Genomic DNA, 26,432 nt, shown 5'->3' with positions numbered 1-26,432 from the left:
GTGTGTGTGTACTTTATGTAGAGATAAGGTTTTGCTGTGTTCCCCAGGTTAGGAATTACTTTTGTAAATGTAAAAATGTCTTTATTTTCAGGGATACAGCAAAATACACAATGGAATATTACTGATGGAAGTGTTTCAGACAAATTTTTCATAATACAGTCTGATACTGTGTCAAAAGCCTTAAAAATATGCAGTTTAAAGCAACATTTATCTTACGAAAATAGTGTGCAATTATACATTCAAGTTTATAATTTTTCTGAAATTAGAAGTTCAGATTTCTCTGAAATTAAAAGCTTAATGTGATCACAGCCATGGCCCTAAAATCTCAAAATCGTCAGTCTGGAAAGGACATTTGCAGTAATCTATTTCAACTGCCCTCTGCACCATTTTATACATGTTAATACAGACAATAAGTTCAAGTGAGTTTGCCCAAGGTTACCTATCATCTCAATGATGAAGCAAGGGCAGGCCTTCATGGTCTTCTGAGTCTGCTCTCCTGCTCTTTTCCATCCTTTCCAACTTCCTCATTTCTATTAATAATTTGATCATCATGGACAATGAGACTTGAAACTTCATAATTATCTTCAATAGTTTCTTTTTTCTCATCCTTGATACCTATCAGTCCTCAGGTCTTTTTGACCATTTCTCTATTGTCTCTTGAATCATCCAGTCACATCAGATTGTACAACAGAAAAGTTACTCAAATTCCATTTCCACCAGCAATGGTAGAAAACAGTGAACAGAATATGGTCAAGTCAGAACTTCTTCTTCACTGCACTCTGCCCACTGTGAACATTTAACATTTCAAAGAGTAATTGCCAAAAAATGAATTCACTACTTGAGTTCAAGCCATCAGGTTTTTTCTTTCTTTTTTTTTTAAGCCAGTCAAATTTAGCAGTGGAGGGCTGTATACCAACTTTAGTGACACTAATGTTAATAAATTCTGATAATCCACTACCATCAGACCAGTTCAAGCCATCAGTTCTTACTTGAATTATTACTGTAGCTTTCTAACTAGTCTTCCTACTTCCCAGTTCTGCACCCAGCTTCTAGAAAAGTCATTACCATCCTCAAAAACTTTCTGTAGCTCAGTTTCATACAGAATTAAGTTCCACTGCATTAACTTGGCATAAAAAAGTTCAATAATATATTCTCATCCTGCAGTTATCACTTACTTCTGTATCTTCATTTGTTCTGTGCTGTGGCTAAACTGAATTTCTTTCTTTTCCTTGAACACATCCTCAGATTTTCTTCTTACCTATGGCAGAAGAAAACCTTTACTTATGCTGTTCTCTGTGTATACAGCATCCTTTTTGACTTGCATCTCCTGTAGTTGTGAATTCTCATTAATACTTCACTGTCTTTCTTCTTTCTCCCTATGATCATACGCTCTTTCAAAAACAGTTATCCAGAATTTTGGGTTGCTATGGTCATCAAATGGAAGTAGCCATACCGGTTTGCAATTTCTCATTAAGCCCCAACCTCCAGAATGGGTTACATCTGATTTCACAGTTAAGAGAGTAATGGGTCCTTGGTTGACTACTTGGCAGTAATACAGCTTTCTGGAAAGGTAAGAATGACTAGATGACCTAGAGAAAATTAGGATTGCAAGATAGGTAAGACAGTCCCCATGTCTAATATTTGTTTTTCCTATCACCATGACCTTTTCCCTTGACTTTTTTCCTATTCCTGATCTTTTCAAGGCTGACTCCTTGAATGACTTCATTCAAATCAGCTTAAAAGTCACCTAAAAGAGGTCTTCTCTAACCACTTGACCTGAAATAGCCACCCAGTGCCTCCCTATTCCATTACATGATGGAAAAATGAATGCTTTATTTTCTTCATCTCAATCCCTTTTAGAAGTAATCTCACTTTTTTACCTGTTTATTTATTTATTATTTATTGTTTTTCTCCTACTAGAATTTAAGCACCAAGAGGAGAGAAATTTTGTCATATTCAATACAGTTTCCCTGGCAACTAGAATCAAATTTAGAATTCTCAGAGACTATGAGAGTTCACTATCTGTTCGCTAGAAGATATACAAGACTTTTGAGGATAATACTTAAATCAAGATAGGCCATATGGTAATTCAGTTGGATAATGATCAGTGATGTTGAGCTTTTTTTCATATGTTCATTGGCCACGCAAATGTCTTCTTTTGAGACCTAGCAATACTTTTAAGACTGTTGCTTCTATATTCGAACTCCTTTAAGTCATTATAGACTGCATAGTCACTACTTGTTGCTGTTATTACAATAACTGCCAGACAGAAAAATAAATCTCCTTCAGACTTTTAAGGAAGTTTCATATCTTAATAATTTTAATTGCTTTTTAATGGACACTAGCGGGAAACTATCACTGACAACTTCTGTAGTGGTTTTCTCATTTTTGTCAAGATGTGAATGTATTTGGATTAACGTGTGGGAAAGAGGCTTGAAAAAAATAGGAAGCTGAATTTAACATTGTCTTGAGCTAAATGTTCTATTTATTTTGTTTTTTAGTATAATATGCTTTTTCTTAGCTTTCCCATGACTCTACTTAGCAACTTTTGCTAAAAGAAACGCAATATATGATTGACTACTTTGAAGACACATACATTGGACACTTAAAATCAACAAAAGCAGAGAGGTATGATATAATACTTTTCATTGTTGTGTGTTGTACCTAGAGTTAAACTAATCATTTTAATGGCAGAAGCTAAAGAAACATAATTCTCAAGTCATCTTTTAGGAAATTCTATTGAATATTACAGATATTTGATATCCTCATATTTTGTTTAGGTACTTTTGCTAAATGGGTGACAGCTTTTAAAAATCATTATTTAAAGTTCTGGCAACCTCCAGTTTTAGCACTGTGGTACAAAACTGCACTTTTTACTCACTTTCATCTTTGACTGCCTTATGAAAGTTTGCCTCTCAGCAGAGTAAAGCACCAGTGATTTGCTCCATGGAATAGTATCTCACCAGGTAGCCAGCATGGATGGAAAATTATGGCAAGTAACTTAAATTGTAGTAATAATGATTACCTGCTCCATTAGGTACAAGGTTTACAGGCCAAGGTAATATTTTAATCTAGTAGTGGTGATTACTTCTATGATATCTTGCATGAACTTAATAGCAAACAATTTTATCCAAATTATTATTTCAACATTGTAAGTATTAGAAAAATTATTGTTGAGATAGTTTACATTATCTTTTTTTGTAAACTTTCAAAATCCAGAGTGTATTTTACATGTATAAAAGATCTTAATTCTGGAGCTAAATTTGTATTAGACACACTTGAGGTGTTTTTGGATTTCATAAAATTTACACCTACAACAGTAGTTTCACATACCTAAATTGTTTGAAACATATTTAAAAGTTTCAGTAACTGAATTGACTATCAATAAATCATTTTCTCTTATATTTGCATGTACTATGACAAAATTATTTATCTTTTTTAGAAAATTGATTAGACTTTGAAGTAAAACGTATCAACTTAAAACTCTATTTCTCTAAGTTAAGTATATTTAAATAGCTCATGTCAACTTAAAATTATCAAATTCAAGTTTGAGTTGCAAAGCAACTCTAAATGTATTAATATCAACTATCTTTCTTGTAGTTTTGTAGCCAATTTATATAAATGCTGCTGTTTAGAATTAAAATCTGCGTATTGATTCATGTTAGAAAAATGTGTAAATCATTATTATTGAATTGCATTATGGAAAGTTTTCATTTCAACGTAAAGTCTAATAGCTGTTTATTAAGGTAATAAATGAGCTTTTCCATTCAGCATGATATGGATGAAAAAACATGTCATCCTGCCATTTTCTTGTTTTCAGTTATGGGATATTTGACAAGTATTGCTTTTGTTTCAAGACAATCTTGAATTGGGATTAACAATACAGAAAATCTTATAAAAATTTAAAGTTGTGTTTAACAGAAAAATATTTTACACTGCTTTAGCTTTCATATTAAAATTAATTTAACTAAAATAAAATATTTAGTTTCTCACTGGCCACATTTCAAGTGCTCAATGGCCACATTCTAGACTTTAGTGAACTTTTTTACTACTTGCTTTGTATGACTGATGAGTCATTGCAAATAATAAGGTTAATTTCATTCAGTTAATTTCATTTCATTTCCCATTGGTGGTTATTAGGAGTACCACAGCTATATGTCAAAGGCTTATACTTCTGTGTTTCCCTTGTATAAAAATATTAAAATTTGGGTAAATATTTGAGGCTATAAATTGGGCAGTCATAACCTACATGCCTGGAACAGTCCAGAGTATGCCTATTTTCCCAAGATAATTATCAATAGAATTTTATTTTAAAAGGTATCTTGTTTCAGATGATAGTCTATACATTCCTTCTAGATATAATGCAAAGCATTTTAAAACCTCAGCTAGGAAGCAAGCAGTGTGTAGTAATACATGTAGTTAATACATGTACAGACAGAGAACGTATTCCTTCCCAAGCTATTTCCATATACTTATCTGAGACAGCCCATGAGGACAGAGGACTGAGTAGACTTGCTACCTGCTGAGCACTTTTCCAAGAATACAACCAAAGAGGAATATCTAAATGTGATTCCAAATGTTATAAAGTTTTTCCACGTGCAGTTAAATTAGCACCTCTTGCTCTTCTCTTTGGTAGAAGATATTGGTAATGCTGTTTTAAACTTTGCTGTTGCCTTCAATGAAAACCACAGATATTATACCAAATATAAATACTTGGACCAAAGGAGAGAAGTATAGCTTCTATAAATTAGTTTTAAGTTAGAAAGTGTTTTTTTAAAAATGAATACACTTTAAAACTTTCAGAGCTACATTTTTTTTTCAAGTTATCAGTGCACTGGAAACTGGACTAATAAATATATAAGAAAGACATATCAATTATGTGCATGTAAATTATGTCCCTAAATTGCTTTTAATTTGTTCTCTTGAATAAGGAAGATTGTTACATATTAATGTCAGCTATATGACAGGCATTACACTGATACATCATATCGCATTGATCAGATTTAAGTTTTATAACAATCCTGAGAAGTAGGTGTTAGTTGCATTTTGTAGGCAGGGAAACTGATGATCAGAGAGGTTAAGTAATCTGCTTTAAGTCACCTAGCTAGTGAGTGGCGAAGGTAGGGGTCTTATAATCCTTGGATTATGTCCTTCTAGATATAGTGGTTGTCTTATTATACAAGGCTCATAAGATTAGTAAGTCATGCTTTTTGGGGGAGAATCTGGATGGCAGCCTCTGTGGGTCCCTGGTTTATTGTTTTAAGAAAAAACTTAAGAGTTCTGCCTTCGTAGAATTTAGGGGATTCAAAAATCACCTATCTGTAAAAAAAAAAAATGAGTTGCTGAATGAAAATTATCCAAGCTTCCAAATCTACCCTTTCTTTTAATTTGCAATACATGATAAAGCTCTCAGAATTGGGCTGAGCAATACTCTAATGGAGACTTCTGAGAGGGAATTTATCCACAAAATAGGATAGCCAGAAAAGCATGGACTTTGAAATTAAGCAGTCCTGAATCTGAATTCCGACTGCCAGTTATACATTGTATGGTTTTAGCCAAGTTAATTCTTCGAAGCCTCTGTTTTCTCACCTGAAAACAGTAATATTTCCTACCTCACAGAATTACTTGCTGCAGTTTTATAAATGGTATAATTTGCTGCAATTTTAACTGTGTAAACATCTTTCTTTTACATATAGGTCCCAAATGTGGTATCTTTTCACAATGATGTATTTTATCCGAATTCTTCGAATTACCCATGGTGTCTTTCAAAATCAAAGATCTGCGAACCCTGAAGCAGATATGAATATTGTAAGCTGTTAGAAAATAAATCTGTACTGCCGAAATAACAGAGAATGCTACTCATCAAATTTGGAATTTTAATTTAATAGATTTACAGTCAAATGTACATATCTATATTCACATTCTATATGTTAATGTTTCTCATCTGCTATTCTATAGCTTAGTTTCTCCTTCAGCCTTATTCTATCTTTGTAATGAAAAATGTGTAAATATATTCATACCTTCACATATTTGAAATATATATTCATATATATGAGGGTATGAATATATACCTCCTTCTCTGTATATTTACATATATACAAATTTCAGATATAAGATTAGGTATACACATAGATATGCAAACATTTATGGATGCATGTATATTTTTAAATTGTGTATAGGTGGGTAGGTAAAAGTATGAGAGACTAGTAGTTAAAAAAGAAAATATTCTTGCGATACCTCTTTGAGGGTGGGGGTTTGTTTGTTTGTTTGTTTGTTTGTTTGTTTATTTTATTCTTTCAATCCCTAGTATGTAAAACTGCTGCTCAGTAGGTGTTTAAAAAATATTTATTAACTGAATGAATCAGCAAATTAGTGAAAATAAAAATAGATAGGCCTGAGGTTGAGAGAGAACACCAAGGTTCATTATCACATAATGCGTTAGAAATGGCAAACCATTCAACTTTATTCGATAACAATTTTATGCTAAAAGATTTGCTTTTTTTTTTTATCTAGAGCCAGATTATTTCCTACTGGGGCTACCCTGATGAAGAATATGATATTGTAACCGAAGATGGTTATATCCTTGGCCTTTATAGAATTCCTTATGGGAGGACAGACAATAATAAAAATCTAGGTAATATTCAATTGAAGATGGATTGGTGACCATCTGGGGCCTGAAGTTCTTAATTGTTCTAATTGACAGAGAACGTAGGACAAGAAAAGCACCTTAAGATTAAGTGAATACTTAACTTCCCATGTATCTTCCCACATGCCACAAGAAGAGACACGCAAGAAGATACACTGGCCTTCTGGTCACAGAGAGGTTGTGATGGAACACAAGCTGTTCTTCCCAGGTTTCTTTCGTGGATCACTTGGCTCTTACATGTTGATTCTCTAGAGTTTTCTTTTTCTGATGAGAAATTAGAAATGCTGTGAAACACAATAACATTATTATGCTCTAGGTTTTGAAGAAAGGCTGGTGCAAATTTCCTTCTTCGTCTTTGTCATTCTCTCCGCTAGAAACAGCAGAGAGATGAGGTTGGTAGCAGCCTCAGGGCTCTTTATTCCAACGCTAAGTGCATTTGAATCATCAGAGTGTGGTGAAAAATGCACTGGAATTTGTTAGGAGATCTGGGGTGTAATCCTAGATCTGCCACTCACTAGTAGAATATGTAATGGATTACTTTTGCTTATTCATATAATTACCCAAATAAAAGCCAAGTATTTTCTTTTCTCCTTAGCTTTTCTTCCTGAAAGAATGTTTCTTTCAGAAGGAAACAGAATGTGAAAAAAATAGAATGTTTCTTATATTATAGGGCATCCTCTCAAGTTATTTTGAACATTAAAGTACACTTCAGAGAGGATATTAATTTGAAACAACCTCAATAACATAATGTTGCATATTTATAAAGTTACACCCAGTAGCAGAAAATCTTAACATAGATTTTATATAATAATAGTATTTATCCCCCAAGCTAAGACCTCATTTTGCAAGTACTGTATTAAAGATTTAAAGATAATTTTAAAACACAGCAAGTGCCTTAGGGTGCTCTAAAGGCAGAGTCTGAGAGAGGGGTTCAGGTACATGTGACTGATTGGTGAAATACTGTCAGGAGGCAGTAATGTGGAAATTAGGATAAAGTAGGGTAAGGAGTTAAGGAGTAATATAATATGACTCAGCTTGGGGCTAGCTAAAAAATGATCTCAGAGAAGTTCAAGGTTCCCATAAAAATTACACTACAGAGGTGGTTCCACCTTGAAATTAGAGAGCCAGCTTTTTGTGTTCCTATGTCAGTTAATCATTGCCTGAAGGCTACCCCTAGAAGGAGGTGTGATCTCTTAGGTGAGGCAGTTCCAATTTGGCCAAGAAAGGAGCAATAGTAAGCCCTTAAAAAGCAATACTAAGGCCATAACTAGTATTCATAAATGTCCTCCTCCACCATCCATTCTGGGTTTCTCTATCTCTTAGCTAGCCTGCCTGATGAGCAATAGTAAACCCTTAAAAAACAACCTAAGGCTGTAACTTGTACTCATAAACATCCTCATCCACAATCTATTCTAACTTTCTCTACCTCTCAGCTAGCCTGCCTGATAGGGTAAGCTAGGCCCTCATCCCTAGGGGCTAAGATATTCATATCAGATGATGGTTGTACTTGTTCATGTACAGTTAAAACCGGGCATAGAAGTAGGAAAAGATGACCCAGTGGATCACCTGAAGAGCAAATGTATTTCTCCCTTTCCTCATTTTGTATCAGCAGACCTACTTTCTTATGATGATAAGGGTCAATGAACTTCCTGGTCTTCAGTAATGAAGAGCCCACAGTGACCAGGCAGTGGTCATAGCTTTAAGTTTGTTAGGATGCTTATAGTGCCTTGGTGGTAGCGTTTTCTCTCTGGAGACCAGGGCCTCTAGAGATGTAGAGGCTGAAACTGTGAGAACAGATCCCTAAGTGGGTTCCTAGGAGTAATGGCAAGCTCTTGTTCCTCAGACTCCTGTGTTCTACTTATTGGGTTATCACAAATATATTCTCGCCATCTTTAAAAAATGTACAATAATTCCTGAAGGATAGTGCCCATGCTTACAGAATGTCATCTCTCAGCTGGATTTTTCCTGGCTGGCTTTTACTGAGCATTCAAGGGCTTGTTTCATTTTTCTATCAGGTTGGCAGCCTCTTGATGAGAGTTACATGGTAGTATCAGTGGATACCATTGCCATGTGCCAATGGATATGTCAACTTTGCTATGTAATTGATCCCTTATTTAAAATATGTTACTTAAAATGTGTATGAGTGCTCAAATTACATAAAATGTTTGATTATTCTCTTTCACTAAAATGTATATATTTAAGTGTGATGTGACCTAATTGCTCACTTGGTTATTTGAAAGATATCCATTAGTGAACTGTATTAAACAGCTCTGTCATACAATGGGATTAAATCTTAGTAACTTACCCTACTTATGAAAAGAATTTTTAAAAACTTTAAACTGTCATGTACTAAAAGTTTGAATTTCATATAAGAGATTTTCATATAGATAACCACAAAATTTATAAAGAATTTTCTACATTTATTTTTCAGCTCAGAGGGTTGTTGTATACTTGCAACATGGTTTGCTTACATCTGCCAGCAGCTGGATTTCCAATCTTCCCAACAATAGTCTGGGCTTCATTCTGGCAGATGCTGGTTATGATGTGTGGATGGGAAATAGCAGAGGAAATACCTGGTCCAGGAAACACTTGTACCTGGAAACGAATTCCAAAGAATTCTGGGCTTTCAGGTACAAATAAAATGAAGTAACATTTCATTTTATAAGTGTATACAAATTTTTCAGTTTGAATGAAATAAAATAAAATTTAGGTCTTACTCTTTTCACAATTTAGGACTTTCCATAGACCATTACAATTTATGTGAATTTCGGCTTGAAAATTAAAGAGTACTTGTGTGATTTTGAGTTTGTTACTCATGTTTCAGCAATAATCTTTATTTCTTACTTAGTACCTTACTGACCAACCCTATCCTTCCTTTGATTACTCTTCTACTCTATAACTCATATATTTTGTCTACCCTATTCTGTTTTTCATATACAAACACCCTCTTTATAAGACTGCCTTGTGATTTTATTTCCTTGACTTTGAGTTCCCACAGAAGTCTCTATTTAGAAGACACATTATACCATATAACTTCCTGATTAATAACAAAAGACAGTAGAAAATTGCCTTTATTCATTCACCTATTCATTATTTTCAAACATTAACATAACATTAGTAGAAAGTGCTATTTTTATTTTCCTCTTTCTTTTGTAGTTTTGACGAGATGGCAAAATATGACCTTCCAGCCTCCATTGATTTCATTGTGAAGCAAACCAGACAAGAGGAAATATTTTATGTAGGCCATTCACAGGGTACTACTATTGGTATGCCAAGAAAGATTATTGCTAATATCCCTTAATTTCTTTGTTAGTGTTGTGCATATACTTTTTAAAGTTGTGGATAAGCTTCTAGACCTGTAAGTAAAACAAAAACTGTGAGATAAGCATAGTATAGCAGAATGTCCTGGAATCTTACATGCTGCTTTGATCCCACATGGAGTCTTCTCTAGTCACAAGGAATTCATTGTAAAGACAAGGTTGGTTGTGGTTTTGTTTGTTTCAAATTGTATAAAAGTTGGATATCTATGTTATTTAAGATCAAAGTGAGATTGCCACTATTATGTGTTCTACAAATAGAACTTTCACATTATTTTCCTTTCAAAATGTAGCATAGGATTTTATGAGTGGAAAAGATGAAAATCTATGTATGTTTTGCATTTAGGACTGAACAAACTTAAGAAATGCACAAAATCAGGGAATTCTTTCTATATTTAAACATGACTAGAAAAGAACTTTAATCAGAACTCTAATGCCTGTCTAATATATAACAACTTTACTTTCAGAAATAAATTACTTATGACCTAACATAATTCTCTTGCATGGTACTATAAACCTCTTTACTCATGTTCTACTTTGCAGGGAGAAAAAGCCATCTTATAATAGAAGCTAATATTAAGTAAATCGTTTCTAAGCTGAAGACAATAATTTTCTTATAGAAATAATCCACTTCCTACTACAAAAAGCATGTTGAGTAACAATCTAATCCCATTTTCTACAGATCTTTTCTCTGACATGTATTAACCATATATGTGACTTTTAGTCCAAATTCTCATCAACTATTCAATTATCTAAAACCAGGAATGCCTGAAAATGTAGAAATAAGAAAAAAATGAGTAATGAGTGTCGGAGCTTGTTGACTTATCACATGATATATAATTCTTTGGTTGTTTGGCTTCTCAGAACCTGACCTAAATAAATAAATAATAAATAAATAAATAACCAATCAGAAATCAGAATATTGACGTGTAAGTAGATAGCTTGATAAGACGGCAAAGGGAAAAATGACTATTTTCACATTAATGCCTCAAAACTACCAATAAAATAAGATGCTTAGTATCCTCTGTATAAGATGATAGGGAGTTTTAAAATATATTGAAGATAAATGTTAAAACAATGGGACATTTATTGAGCCTGTCACCTAAAGTGTAAAATTCACCTGTCTGAAAATTCACGTTTCATTTTCACCATTGCAAGTTATAAAAAATGTTCAATATTGCTCCTGATTTTTAAACTATGATGTTACATGTCTGATTTATTGCTAAAGTATCATTCTTTATGGTCTATACATTGTAGAAACCCGAATTATCAGCATTATATTATGACCAATATAATATAATATACTGGGTGATTTAAAATGTTTGATAGGTGAATTAAGAAATAGTTCATTGTTCAGAAACTATTTTGAACTTACTCTTATTCTCCTTGGTGTCATCTCTTACATGCTAGTAATTGCTTAAGAATAGCTTACTAATTTATATCTTATTTTATTTTAGGCTTCATAACATTTTCTACTATACCAAAGATAGCTGAAAGAATCAAAATATTTTTTGCCTTAGCACCAGTTTTTTCCACAAAGTACTTAAAAAGTCCTTTAGTTAGAATGACATACAAATGGAAGTCAATAGTCAAGGTATGTTCTATCTTTATTTTATGTCATTGATAACCCAAAGTGATAATTTTATGCTTTCAAATAAGAGATCTTGACTATATTCAGACAACCACAAGTATGAATTGAAATTTTTGGTTTCATTTACATTAGATTCCTGCCTTTGTTTCTACAAAGGAATACAGTTTTACTTATTATAACTTTAGAACCTCACTGTGAGAGGAAATCCAGTGGCCAAACCACCCTGCTTCCAAGTTTTTTCCTTTATTTGAAATTTTCAAACTACTGTGAGATAATTTGTTCGGTTTTATACATAGTGAATTACGACAACATTTCTTTAGTACTTATTGTGGTCATCCAAATGTGGATAAAATAAATTTATTTTACAGGCTTTTTCTGGCAACAAAGAATTCTTGCCTAAAACCTCATTTAAAAAATTCGTTGGTTCAAAGCTGTGTCCACTACAGATTTTTGATAAGATTTGCCTCAATATCTTGTTTATGATGTTTGGATATGACTCAAAAAACTTAAATATGGTAAGAACAAGTTGGATTTGAAATATGTAAATTTTCCAATATTTGAAAAGTATAATAATAATAGTGCTTGTGTTATACCTTGTGTCATTTTATGTTTCATCCACATACACTAGTCGTCAGATTCTTAGCCTATCTGATTTTATGACTATATCAACATTGTACAACTAACTTGCATTAACATGCTAGGATTGTTTTACTTGCATATTTGTCTTGCTGTCTGTAAATATTAGAGAGCAGCTGATGTGATGGGTATCTTTATTGACCTTTGCTACTGGGTATTAGTCTCCTGAGACTTCTAAGATTTAGGTCCTCTTCTATTCAGTTGTTTCCTGTAACTCCGTAACTCCTCCTGCTGGTTCCTAATACTCCTTCCCATCCTTGTTGATCTTTCCATAATTAGAATCAGTGCCTGCCAATTATCTTTAAGTTTCTAGCTTTTATCAATACTCTTGGAGTGGGAAACCATTGTAGTACTCAAGGTACTATTACCAAAACCTTTGGATTGATTGTGTATAGGTTCTCTTAAGGATATAGGCATTCATTCTAAGCGTTTCTCATCACATTATTTAAAGATGCAGATTTGGCAGAAGCAAATGTGCCATTTGGACTAGAGGTTAGTTCTTGTACCTGGACCTTTTAAGAGCTTCTCAAAGAGAGCCAATATAGACATTCAAAGAAAGAGAGGTATTCTCTTAATTCCCAAACACACTTTTATGCCACAAGGACATGTTTGTTGACTTTGTTGATTTTGTTCAACCTTATCTTATTTTCAGAATGCTATAAGAAACTCAGTTCTCATCTTTTCCATCCATAAAGATATGAGCAATGTACCTTCTGCCAGAGAAGGCAAAAGGATTACTTCCATATTCCCTCTTTTCATATTTTCTGTTCATCTAGTGCTAAGCACCTACTATGGGAGGCCTGGAAGAATCATAAATACAAGGTTTATTTTTACTTATCCATTCATTCTATGTTTTAGGTAGTATATTTGGCCAATTCTATATTTTTTGTAATTATAATGTGATGTCTCTGAGAACTCTTCTTTTTGTGTGTAAATTATTAGAAAAGCTTATACTCTGGTTTCCTAGCCTTCAAAACTGTGGCATTTCTTCTGCAACAGAAGTTGACAGTGTTGTAGATTGTAATATGACTGTGTCTTAATTTAACTGGAATTGTAGGAAGTTGGAAGAGAAAATTTTCATGCACACTGTGTTTGGAAATAGTTAATTGTGAAACTGTGGTTCAGCTTGAATCAGTCTCTTGAGCCTAGCAAGATCTGTGGAGGAAGTAGGGTCTGGCTTAAAATTGTTTGCTTAGAGCCAGTATGAAAAAACAAAAAAGAATCTGGTAGTTTGTAAAAAGGCAGTGAGTGGAACCTAACCGATGTCACTCGGGTGTGGAAAACCAACCAGAGAATTGAAAGCAAGTCGTGGGAACTGAAAGCAAAGTCATGATGCAAGGAAAAACAGATGACAAAAATGCTCACAATGTGACTTGGAAAATGTATCCTCAAACAACCAAAGTTTTGACCTTGTCCAGGTGTTATGATTTTTTGATGATGATTTACAAAAAGAAATTCTAACTCTTATGAAGGGAAATGAGCCTGAGATATCTGAGTACAGCTGTCAAGGGTGTGTGGTTACTATTTAGGTCCCTTTCAGGAAATGGATTCCTTCTTATCTTTCTGATAAAGGTGAAGTAGAGACTCTGGTAAACATTTCAGATTGCTCACAGATAGGCCTGACAGGTGTTTATGAAAGCTACTGTGCACTTCTTCATACGGAAGGATGAACAGAACAATGCAATTTAGGTTGTATAAGCCTCTGACCTACATTAGGGTAAACAGTAGTGACCCATGATGGAAGGAATATCTGGAGTGCACCAGAAAACTAAGCATTATATTGGAGCTTATTTCAAACACAGAGAATAATTGTAATTAGAGGACATAATAAATATCTGAGTTTTAATTATAGAATGTTTCTGTTAAAATTTCTGTACAGGCTATTTAACATTGTTCAGTCAGAACTTTATTTTGACAGTTTCAAGTAGCCTGAATGGCAATGAAAACAAAAGAAATTTTCTCTTTTTTATTGAGGTACAATTGACAAATAAATACATTGTGAAATAATTGCCACAATCAAGTTATTAACACATCTGTCACCTCACAGAGTCACATTTTTGGTGAGAATGCTTAAGATCTATTCTCTCAGCATATTTCAAGTATACAGTACAGTATAATTAGCTAGTCACCATGCTGTACATTAGGTCCTCAAAATGTATTTACTATATAACTGAAAGTTTATACTCTTTGACCACCATGTCCCCATTTTTCCCACCTGCCAGACCCTGGCAACCATCATTTTACTCTGTTTCTATGAGTTCATCCTTTTATCTATTTAATATTCTACATAGGAGTGATACCATAGAGTATTTGTCTTTCTCTATTTGGCTTATTTAACTTACTAATGCCCTTCAGGTTCATCTATGCTGTCACAAATGGCAGAATTTTTTTTCTATGATTGATTAATATTCTACGTATATATATGTGTGTATATGTGTACACATACATATATACATATATACGTACATATATACATATATATGTGTATTAACAATATTTTCAAATCCATTTTGACAGTCTTTGCCTTTTAATTGGATTATGGTATTTAGTAAATTTGTTTTTATATAATTATTAAGATTAGATTTATGGCTATCATCTTGCTATATGCTTTTGATTTGTCCTATCTGGTGTTCTTTTATTTCACATTTCTTGACTACTTTTGTGTTTCTGAAATACTTTTAATACTTTATTTTATCTTATTTTGTTACAGCTTTAAAAATATTCTTTATTATTCTCTTAGAAATTATAAAATGTATCATGTATTATTACTTACATTAAATTTGTGTTTATATCCACATCCTAAATAATGCAAAAACTTTATAACAGTTTAACTGGGATTCACCGTTTGGGATACACTGAGCTTCTTTCATCAAATTTAAACATTCTCAGCCATTAGTATTTCAATTATTTTTTTTCTTTCAAAATATTGGACCACCTGACAGTGGCCAACATCTTTCCTTGCTCTATTTTTTTTTTGTGCTTAAGTTTGAATATTTTATATAGTTTTGAATTTGAGTTCAATAATCCTGTCTTTTGCTGTGTGTAGTCTGCTTTTAAATCCATCTAATAAATTTTAACGTTTATATATTATATTTTTATTTTGAGTGTCCATTTGACTATAAAATAAATTCTAATTATCTGTTAAAATATTCTTTCTTTATGACCATTTTAAACTTTATAAACTATTTAATATATTAATCATACTTTATTTTAAAGCTTTTGCTAACTCCAATGTTTGCAGCATCTCTGCATCTGCTTTTGCTGATTATTTTATGTCCTTATTGTTGGCTGTGTTTTCCTGTTTCACTCTGTGACTAGGATTGAATGCAAGGTACTGTGAATAGTATGCTGCACATTCTCTTGGTTAAATAACTGTCTTAGTGCATTTTGTGTTGCTATAATAGAATACCCAAGACTGGGTTATTTATAATGAACAGAAATGTATTGGTTCACACTTCTGGAGGCTGGGAAGTCCAAGATCAAGGCACTGACATCTGGCAATGACCTTCTTGCTGTGCCACCACATGGTGAAAGGTGTAGGGCAAAGAAGCAACAATGAAGCAAAAGGGAACCAAACTCACCCTTTTATTTTATTTTATTTTTTATTTTTTTTGAGACGGAGTTTCGCTCTGTCACCTAAGCTGGAGTGCAGTGGTGCGATCTCAGCTCACTGCAACTTCTGTCTCCTGGGTTCAAGCAATTCTCCTGTCTCAGCCTCCTGAATAGCTGGGACTTCCAATGCATGCCACCATGCCCGGCTAATTTTTGTATTTTTAGTAGAGATGGGGTTCACCATATTGGTCAGGCTGGTCTCGAACTCCTGACATCAGGTGATCCACCCACCTCGGCTTCCCAAACTGCTGAGATTACAGGTGTGAGCCACTATCCACAGCCTCAAACATACCCTTTTATAATGGCATTAATCTCATCCATGAGGGCAGAGACTTTATGGCTCAATCACCTCCCAAAGATCCCACCACGTACCACCACCACAATGGCAACCAGCAGGAGTTTAGGAGGGAGCAAACATTCAAACCATGGCAGTTATCCTCTCAAGAGTTTAGACTCATTTAGCTAATTGTCAGTGCCCATTTTAAGATTTTTTAGGGTTGGTCTTATTTTATTCACTTTTCGTTAATTCAGGAGACTACTTCTGGCAATCTATGGCCTTTAGTCCAACTCCATAGCACCCACATAGACTGATTTCTGTTTCTTCTGCCCAGCAAGACTGCCATACTCTATTTGGCTCTAATTCCCTGCACTGTATTGGAAAATGTCCACAGGATGAAAGTTGGGATTAATGAAAGGTTTGCTTCTTGTATTTTTATTCTCTTCAGGTTCCTGTCCTCTGGTGGTTGCTTTACAGTTTCTGTAAACCTGAACAATTGTTTTATAGTTTGCATCCGATAATGTAAAAAATATTTGTGAGGTTTTTTAAAATAATTTTTTTCATTTTTGCTTATTCTTACATGATACCTCTCTCTTCATATACTTGCTTTTCTTTGACTGAGTAGAGTTAACTGATTTTGAGAAATTTTTACCAAGAATTGGAATAGTAAGACAGGCCTTTTCTTCTTGTGGAAATAAATCTTGCTTGCTTTTTCAAGGCACCTGAGGTCACTTTGAGATCAGTACTCGACATGTCTGGTTCACTGAGGTTCCCAGGGACTATCTAGGCAATGCAAATATAGATTGCAGATTAACATCATGGCTTTACCTTGAGCACTATAGAATTTGAGGCCCTTATGGAGAGTGTTTCTTTTTAAAATCTTTCAACTTTGACAGGCCTTAGACTTTGATTTTTTGTTTTTTTCAACAGCTAAGGTCTCAGAATGAAACTACATTCTCTGTGACTGACAACCTTAAACAAAGTGACTTTAGTTCTTTGTCTTTGGGGGTTCTTTATTTCTCTCTTCAATTTATTTTAGTAATTTACTTCTATCTTGTTAGTTCTTTCATGCTTTCAAAAGGTGTTTGTGTATGTGTGTGTATAGGCCTGTGTCAGTCACATTTGATTGTTTTCAGTAGGGTGAGTGACAGATCAAATAACTTAGAAATTCAATAATGGCATCTATATTAACGTAAAAATTGTACAATTGAATAAGTATATTTGTATATTTAATTAAAATATAATTTGATGATTTGTTTATTAATATTAATTTTAAAATAACCTAATTTTCTTGAAATAATTTAGTTCAATAAATATTAAGAGATTATGCTTTCTATGATTCAACTAATATAAAAACGCTTTTTTTTAAAAAATCCCTCAGAGTCGTTTGGATGTGTATTTTTCACACAACCCAGCAGGAACATCTGTTCAAAATATGCTCCATTGGAGTCAGGTATAACTGCTAAAGTGCATTTCAATACAATTTAATTTATGCTACTCATGGTTTACCTCATTATTCTAGGGATCATACCATGGCTATAGAGTAATAAATTTATAAGGATAAAATAAAATTATTATATATTTCTATAATTCCTTATAGTTTATAAAATATTGAGGCCAGGTGCAATGGCTCACACCTATAATCCCAGCACTTTAGGAGGCCGAGGTGGGTGGATCACCTGAGGTCAGGAGTTTGAGACTAACCTGGCCAACATGGTGAAACCCCGTCTCTACTAAATACAAAAATTAGCTGTGTATGGTGGCACATGCCTGTAATTCCAGTTACCTGGGAGGCTGAGGCTGAGGTAGGAGAATCACTGGAACCCACGAGGTGGAGGTTGCAATGAGCCAATATTGTACTGCTGCACACAGTAAGACTCTGTCTCAAAAATAAATACATAAATTAAAATAAAATGTTAGTATCATAATTTAATAAATCCTCTAAACCTAAGTAGTGTTACAGCAATATAAATATCAGTTTTACAAATGAGAAAATGTTACAACAGCAGACTAGGGATTATCTAGGCCATGTCCCACAATTGACTTGCCCAATGCTTGAAAACTATTCCACTTTTAAAAATCTGACTGGAACACAGTTAGTTATCCTGATGCCTACTCTGAAACACTTTCACTAGACTGCACTTTCTCCTCTGTTAAATTGTTAACTCCTGAGGACCATGAGAAGTTTATTCACTTTTGTATTTCCAAGGCCAACAGTTCTTAGCATATAGTAGATACTCAACTAATATTTGTTCAATTAATGATATTGATTAAAAAAAAAACTACTGTGAATGCAATCTTAATATTGAAAACCAGGATAACATAGTAGAAAGAACACTTTTCTCAGATCAAAAGACCAGAAATTAAAACCTTTCTCTGGACCTTAGTGGCAGGGTGACATTGAGCATCTCATTTAATCTTCCTGAATCAGTTTCCTTTATTTTTAAAGTGAAATTAATAATTATCTGATTTAACTAAGAAAAATATTGTAAGAATTGAAAAGGCTAATGATTATAAATGTTCATTAAAGTTAATAAACACTAGGTAACTTTAAAGTATGGTTAAGATATTGGGTAAGGCTTTTCATTTACAAAAGTTTAAATCTATAATGTAATTGATTTGATATAACTTACTGAAAACATTTATTGTAATTTATATTTAGGTAAGATAAGCTATACTTTATTCTCTGGTGATGGCTAGACTAGAAAAATCTAAACAACCTTTGCAATTATTTATCCATTGTAACAATATTTATTGCACACCTACTATGTGTCTATACTATTCTGTGTTCATGGGCTACATCAGTGAACAAAACAAGAACTCCTGTCATCCTCAAGCTTACATATTATTAGTAGGTATATAGATAATAAACAGTAACCATGTCAACTTTAAAAACTATTATAATGTGTTAGAAGGGAATAGAACTATGGATAAATTGGGATAAAAGAGTAGGGAAAAGGTATTAGGCATGCTGAGAAGCGGGTTGTACTTTTGAATAGAAAGGTCAGGCCAGGTTTTAGTGAGATGGTGACATTTGGAACATGGAAACTTAGCGAAAGGAGGCAAAAATAATGAGTAAGACAGGGATCTGCATATCATTGTAAGGACTTTGGCATTCACTCTGTGTGAAGTGAGTAGGCACTGCATGATTTTGAGCAGGGAAGTGGTATGACATAGTTTACAGTTTTAAAAGGAACACATTGGCTGCTATGTTAAGTAGACTATAGTAGGACAAAAGTGAAAGCAGTGAGAGAGTTAGAAAATTACTGCAATAATCCAAATGGGAATGACAATTGTTTGGACTGATGTGTTGACAGCAGAGATGGTGAAAATGAAAGGAGTCTGAATAAACATATGTATATCATGAACATGCAGGCAACAAGGTTTAATGAAGGACCCTATAAGAGGTGAGAGAGAAAGAGAGTCTTGGATGATTCTAAAGTTTCTGACTTACATAAGGAAAATATAATATTGCCATTAAAGGAGATAGGGAGGTTTGATGATGAAGGTTTTGGAGGAAAGGTAAAATAAGTTTTAGGTATTTAAGTGATGACGTTGAGTAAGCAGTTGTATATAGGAGCCTAGAATTTAGGAAAGACTTACAAAAGAAGGTAAACATTTTGAATATAAATGACATGTAAAGCCAAGAGAGTGAGAATACAAAAAGCCAGGGGTGAGAATGCAAATGAAGTGAGTATAGACAGAAAAGCAAGATCCTTTTGAGAAAGGATTGGGTACCGAGATCGGAAAAGATTAACAGGTCAGGTGGCAGAAACTAAATTGGATAAACAAAGCTGAAAAGGAACAGAAAGTAAAAATGAAGATCAAAAAATTGTGGTATTCTAGAAGTTAGGTAAAGGAAAGATCTCAAGGATGAGGGAATGAACAACTATGTCAAATGCTGCCAACAGATAACATGAGAAAATTCCTCAGAATTGATCAAAGTGTTAGAAATGTCAAGGTCATAAGTAACCTTGGCCAGAAAGTGGTGGTGAGGCTATGAGTGTAAAGGGGTAAAGAAAAAAGTGACTTCTGGGACAAACTCTTGAGCCCTATTGTTTGAAGCAAGGTGTTTTAGGTGGGTGTTATCTTAGTCTTAGTGCAAGACACTCGGTGTTGACCTCTGTTGAAGAAGCTGAAGATTTGAGGAAGCCTGATGTTACTTCTCCCACAAGAGGCCCTCCTTTGGGTAGAAAAAAGCCTTGGGTATATGTACATTTATATAAAGACAATGGAATTATTTCTTTAGATTCCCCTGCCCCAATCTCCAACCCCTTCTATTTATTTCTCTACTCAAAGGAAAAGAAGAACAAAGAAGCCCACCTGCATAAATACCAGCAGACCCAGTACAACGGGGGTATATATGCATTGCATGCTTAACTTGCTCAGCTGCCACTGTAATGAACAAATGATACGGTCTTTTTTTGTTGTTGTTTCTCTTTCAGCTTTTAAATTCTACTCATTTGAAAGCTTATGACTGGGGCAGTCCTGATCTGAACTTGGTTCATTATAATCAGGTACATAATTCTCTACAAAAACTCTCTCTCTTCCTGATTTTTTAGATAACTTTTCTATAGATCAAGGATCAACTGTAAATCCCCAGAGTACAATAACACACTGATAAGGACCAGCAGATGAAGATAATATTTATTTGGATACATATTGTCACATCCAACCAAAGTGGCTTTTCCATGTTTTCTATGTATTTTAACAACAAATATCCTGGATAAGTCTAGAAAAGTTGATAGGCAGTAGAAGAAGTCAGTGTCTCTCAAGAGGAAAAATACTGTGTTTTTTTATATCCATAGCTTTACACTTGGTTAAATAAGAAATAAAAGGCATAATATATTTATTGACCCTAAAACCAGTTATGCTATTTAAAAGATGAGAAAACATATATAATAATTAGGAAAATTCGAAGTCAATGAGAATGTGGTAAAAATTGTATAATGACAAAATTATTGAAGTACTAGAACCCAAGTCTGTCTGACTTCAAAGTTTATGCTTTTCCTCCATACTTTTCTGTCTCAGCTAAACTCCAGGCTGATGTGATCTGTTCATATAAAAGTCTGATCTTCATATAAAATTTAAAGATCAAATTCAAAGAGATCAGAGTTGACATGGACTGCCAATACTTATAATTTATTGACAAACATATTGACAGTAATACTGCCACAGAAAATTGACTTAAAATCTTTCATATTTTATAAGTAGTACTGAAATTATCTCTGTGAAGTGTTTGAATATTTTGAATTAGAACAAACTGTCTAGTTTAGATTTATGTATAACTTATTTTCAACTAAAACTGGTAATGCCTATTCATACTTTCATACCTTTGTTTCAACAGGTCCACTAAGTTGAATCCATTAGATTTGACTTATTTTAAAACAGTATTTAACTCATCATTTTAAACAATTAGTAATTAAAACCTTCTAATATATCATCTCCTATGAAAACTCTTTTTTCATTCATTTATTTTTAGACAACGTCTCCATTCTACAACGTGACAAACATGAATGTGGCAACTGCAATTTGGAATGGTGAAAGTGACTTGTTGGCTGACCCTGAAGACGTTAAAATTTTACATTCTGAAATCACAAACCACATTTACTATAAAACTATTTCTTACTACAATCATATAGACTTTTTATTTGGATTAGATGTCTATGATCAAGTTTACCATGAAATCATTGACATTATCCAAGACAATCTATAAAGAACCATGGCGCTGTGTGTTTAAAGATGTATATCATTCCTAATGAAATCCAATTCTTATTTTTTTAACTGTGTATGTTCTTTCATTTTTAAAACTAAAATATGTAGCTTTTCTGTCTATATTCTCATTGACCTTAGGCCCTCCAGTCATTAAATCAGTGTCATTTATCATCTCAGGGGCAATGGCAGATTATAAATCAATCTAAGAAGCCTGTTGAGTTTCAAAATAGCATTTACATAACTTATATCAAAAACAATAATCTTTAACATTTTCAATTGCAGTAGATAACTTTTTAAGAAAGTTTTTTTCAAAAGTACATGGGCTTACATATATTATAAAAAATAGAGTTTTGAGAAATACTTGATGATATGAAAGCTAATGTTCCTCTATGCTAAATGAAGAGTAAAAACACTTTTCAAGTTTTATAAAGGAGTTTGGGGAGAAAAGAAAAAGAAAGAGAACCTGGATGCCAATGCAATATTGCTGCCTTCTGATCATTTCAGGCAAAGTCCCAGATGTAGGAAGATCATAGAAACTGTAGAGGGGCTGTGCCTCACTTCCCAGAGTGTATAGCTTGAGAAGAGGAAAGTTGCCTTTCCAGCCTATTGTGTGTTAAGAGCAGCAATGGTTGAGTTATATTCCTAGGTAACTAGATCTGAGGCTGGACTTATAAAATATTATGCACTGTAGCTTCGTGCATATAAGATCCAAGAATTTCTTATATATGAGATGTGTAGATATATTCAAGAGAGTGCTAGAAGATGGAAAGAGAAATAAGATTTGGAATGAAAGGATACTGTCAATAAATGCAACACATATAATAGGAAGCACGGACTGTGGCAAGACAATGGGCATCACCAGGACATGTACACTAAAACCTCTCTCAAAATTGCATGCAGACTTCCTGTTTCCGATTTATCACATAAGAAGATTGGAAGTCACCACTCAGTCCAAACAACAAATAAAAGTTCAGTAGACTGAAAAATCAGTAATTCCTCTTGTCTGTCTTTTTGACACTTAACACACTTTTGTAAGTTTTACCTTCAGGAGCTTAATCAGGTTCTCACAGTAAATATTAGAGAAAAATTCTCTTGTGCTCTAGCAGAGAGAGAATAGAAACCATTTTGAAGTAGGTGACAACACTCTGCTCTTAACAAGGCCTGTCCTCAGAAGAAACTAGTTAACCAGAGCCTAACCTGCAGGGTTTTATCAAAGCCTAATGAATCTGAAGAAAAGATCATACCCAAACTCCTGCCTACTCTAGCAATCTCTTCAAAGTGGAACTGAGAAGCACTTCTGAAGTTCACAGGCCAGAGGCACAGGCACACTAAAAGCCTGAGACCTAACAATGGGATTATAGAACGCTTCCCCTCCCTCATATCTCACCACTATGTTACCACCTACTCTGCTGAAGGATGTTGTTAATGAGGAAGACTATGTATGTGCGGGGGCAGGAAATATATGGGAAATCTTTGTACCTTCCTCACAATTTTGCTGTGAATCTCAAATTAGTCTAAAAAATAAATCCTTAAAAAATTGCATGCAAGGATATATGAAACGGGAAGATAAACTTTTCTTCGTTCCATTTCCTGAACAATGCATAACCTCTTGGGACATTTGTAGTCCCTGGGGAGACTAAGATGCTAAGAAGAAAGTCTAGAATTGAGTGTGAATTTACCACATAAAGACTAACAAAAACAGTGCATAATTTGCTGATTTGGAGAATTAAGTTTTCTGCATTAAGCAAAACAGGAGTTGAAAGGCAAGTTCAGCTAGTTTTGAGGTTGCTAAATTTGTAGTTAACACATGCTTATGAACGTCTGAAATTATTATACAAATGAGGTAGGAAAATTGGGTCCGGAGGCAGGGAACCTAAGGACTTCCTAGAACTAAATCAAATGGAAAGAAAAAACCAACTCTATAGAGCAAGAAAATAACTTGGTAACTGTACTTCAGCTATGTCAGGAAACATCCTCTTCATTTGCATAGGGTGTACACCAAGTAAATATGTTTGTAACTTCACTTCATCCTCTCCAATTACACAGGGCTTACACCAAGTAACCAATAGGAAACCTCTAGAGGATATTTAAATCCTAGAAAATTCTGCAACCAGGATTTTGAGCCGCTCGTTCAGGCCTGCTCCCACCCTGTGGAGTATACTTTTGTTTTCAATAAATCTCTGCTTTTGCTGCTTCATTCTTTCCGTTCTTTGTGCATTTTGTCCAATTCTTTGTTCAAAATGCCAAGAACCTGGACACCCTCCACCAGGAACACAAATGCAAATTAAACATATAGATAGAGAAATAAAATATGTGTATAGGTTATTATGAATGCAGCTAGGGAAGGTAAATAATAATTTGCAAAATTATAGTTAAGGCTATGAAGAAGTCCTTGTTTTCTTTGGTAAATCTTGGCACTAAAATAGTAGAGTACTGAGATTAGAGACATCTTTAGATGCATCTTTTTAAAGAGCTCCGGAATTTTAACATGGCTTAAACGTTACTTCAGTGGTTTCAAATGATCCTTCAAAGAAGGCAAATATGATGGGATAAAAATTCAGAAGAATTACTCATGTCGATATTTAAATAATAAATTGGAAGTCTCTGATAATGGTGGACTAAATAACTTAGATCTGGAAAAAGCATAAAAAGTATCTGATTGAAGACAATGGAAAGCTAAAAGCACAATGAAGAATTGCAGTCAAGAAAAGGAAACCTGGCCGGGTGCCTATTGCCTAGGCATATAGGCATCAAGTTATCTAAAGTCAAGACAAAGGAAAGAACCTTAAGAGCTGTGAGGCAAAAGCATCACATAACCTATAAAGGAAAACCTACTAGATTAACAGCAGGTTTCTTGGCAGAAATCTTACAAGCTAGAAAGGATTGGAGACCTATTTTTAGCCTCCTTAAACAAAAGAGTTATCACCTAAGAATTTTGTATCCAGCAAAACTAAGCTTCATAAATGAAGGAAAGATACAGTCTTTTCCAGACAAATGCTGAGAGAATTTGTCACTACCAAGCCAGCACTACAAGAACTGCTAAAAGGAGCTCTAAATCTTGAAACAAATCCTTTGAGTACACCAAAATAGAACCTCCTTAAAGCATAAATCCCACAGGACCTGTATAATAATAACACAATGAATAAAAAACAAGGTATTCATTTACATTCATAACATTGAATGTAAATGGCCTGAATGCTCCACTTAAAAGATACAGAATGGCAAAATGGGTAAGAACTCAACAACCAAATTTCTCCTCTCTTCAGGGGACTCACCTAACACATAAGGTCTCACAAAAACTTAAGGTAAAGCAGTGGAAAAAGATATTCCATGCAAATGGACACCAAAAGCAAGCAGGAGTAGGATTCTTATATCAGACAAAATAAACTTTAAAGCAACAGCAGTTAAAAAAGACAAAGAGAGACATTATATAATGATAAAAGCCCCATTCCAACAGGACAATATCACAATTCTAAATATATACACACCTTGCACTGGAGATCCCAAATTTATAAAACAATTACGACTAGACCTAAGAAATGAGAGAGATGGCAACACAATAACAATGGGGAACTTTAATACTCCACTGACAGCACTAGACAAGTCATCAAAACAGAAAGTCAGCAAAGAAACAATGCACCTAAACTATACCCTACGACAAATGTATTTAACAGATATTTACAGAACATTCTACCCAACAACTGAAGAATATACACTCTATCCATCAGCACATGGAACATTCTTCAAGATAACCATATGATAGGCCACAAAACAAGTCTCAGTAAATGTAAGAAAACTGAAATTATGTCAAGTACTCTCTCAGACCACAGTGGAATATTCAGTATTTATGTGGTAATCAAAATTGGATGTTTTTAGAAGCTAGCGTAGTTGCAGGGTGGTGGGGGGCGGTTGGCAGAGGATTTAGCTGTAGAGAAAAAGACCTTGTTTATTTGGGGCAGTAGTAGGCATCATTCCACAAAAAACTTAGCATGTTTTCTAGTTTTCTAAGAGAACTACAGGAGAGAAAGGGAAGAATAGGGGCCTAGGTGAAATATAAATGTCTTCTCCAGGTGGGAAGTGTTGTAACTATTCCTGAAGATAAACAAGCACAACATATGACTCCCAGTTCTTATGTCAGATCACAGGTTTACCTAGTGAATGCTAAGTGGTTGTAGAGAACAGAAGGTAGCATAAATTAGAGATAGAGGCGGGGAATGAAAAAAAGGTAAAAGGCGATTCAGTTATTTTTCACTGGTTGTATACATGATTTGATGGAGAGTGTATAGGGAAGAGGGTAATGAGGGTGCAATGGAATCTCACTTAGCAATGAAAGAGAATGCACAATTGATAAACACAATCACAGTCTTAGAAAGAGAACACAACAGTGATAGAAAACAGATTAGTGATTGCCAGGGAGTAGGAAAAGAAGTATGACTGGGATAGCATAAGGGAGATCTTTCTGGTGATGAAACTAAAGGCATCCTGATTGTGGCGGTAGTAACATGAACATGAATATATATATATTATATATAATATTTTATATATGTATATATTACATATATATGTAAAATTACGTTGAAATATGTAAAATGCATAAACTGTATACCAAACTTTTAAAGTCAGTTTTACCATATAATG

The 26,432-nt window shown here is 34.0% G+C and overlaps 1 protein-coding gene across 5 annotated transcripts; it reads left to right on the top strand.

Annotated features, from left to right (window-relative positions):
• The first annotated feature begins 2,000 nt into the window (after positions 1 to 2,000).
• LIPJ (lipase family member J) lies at positions 2,001 to 21,861 on the top strand. 5 transcript variants are annotated; one of them, XM_017867305.1, is made up of 11 exons: positions 2,001 to 2,084; positions 2,502 to 2,628; positions 5,697 to 5,808; positions 6,514 to 6,634; positions 9,078 to 9,276; positions 9,803 to 9,912; positions 11,421 to 11,557; positions 11,923 to 12,069; positions 17,461 to 17,532; positions 20,525 to 20,596; positions 21,562 to 21,861. In XM_017867305.1, the coding sequence occupies exons 2-11, from the start codon at positions 2,570 to 2,572 to the stop codon at positions 21,793 to 21,795; spliced, it is 1,263 nt and encodes a 420-aa protein (XP_017722794.1). In that variant the 5' UTR covers positions 2,001 to 2,084; positions 2,502 to 2,569; the 3' UTR covers positions 21,796 to 21,861. The 5 variants fall into 5 exon arrangements, with proteins under 5 accessions (XP_017722794.1, XP_017722819.1, XP_017722814.1 ...); XM_017867315.1 differs by having other exon boundaries at positions 2,003 to 2,084; positions 2,522 to 2,628; XM_017867330.1 differs by lacking the exon at positions 11,923 to 12,069.
• Positions 21,862 to 26,432: the final 4,571 nt, after the last annotated feature.

This window comes from Rhinopithecus bieti, unplaced genomic scaffold, assembly GCF_001698545.2.
Source record: "Rhinopithecus bieti isolate Rb0 unplaced genomic scaffold, ASM169854v2 scaffold_53, whole genome shotgun sequence".
In the NCBI taxonomy this organism is placed as follows: Eukaryota; Metazoa; Chordata; class Mammalia; order Primates; family Cercopithecidae; genus Rhinopithecus; species Rhinopithecus bieti.
This window is presented reverse-complemented; position numbering and strand designations above follow the sequence as displayed.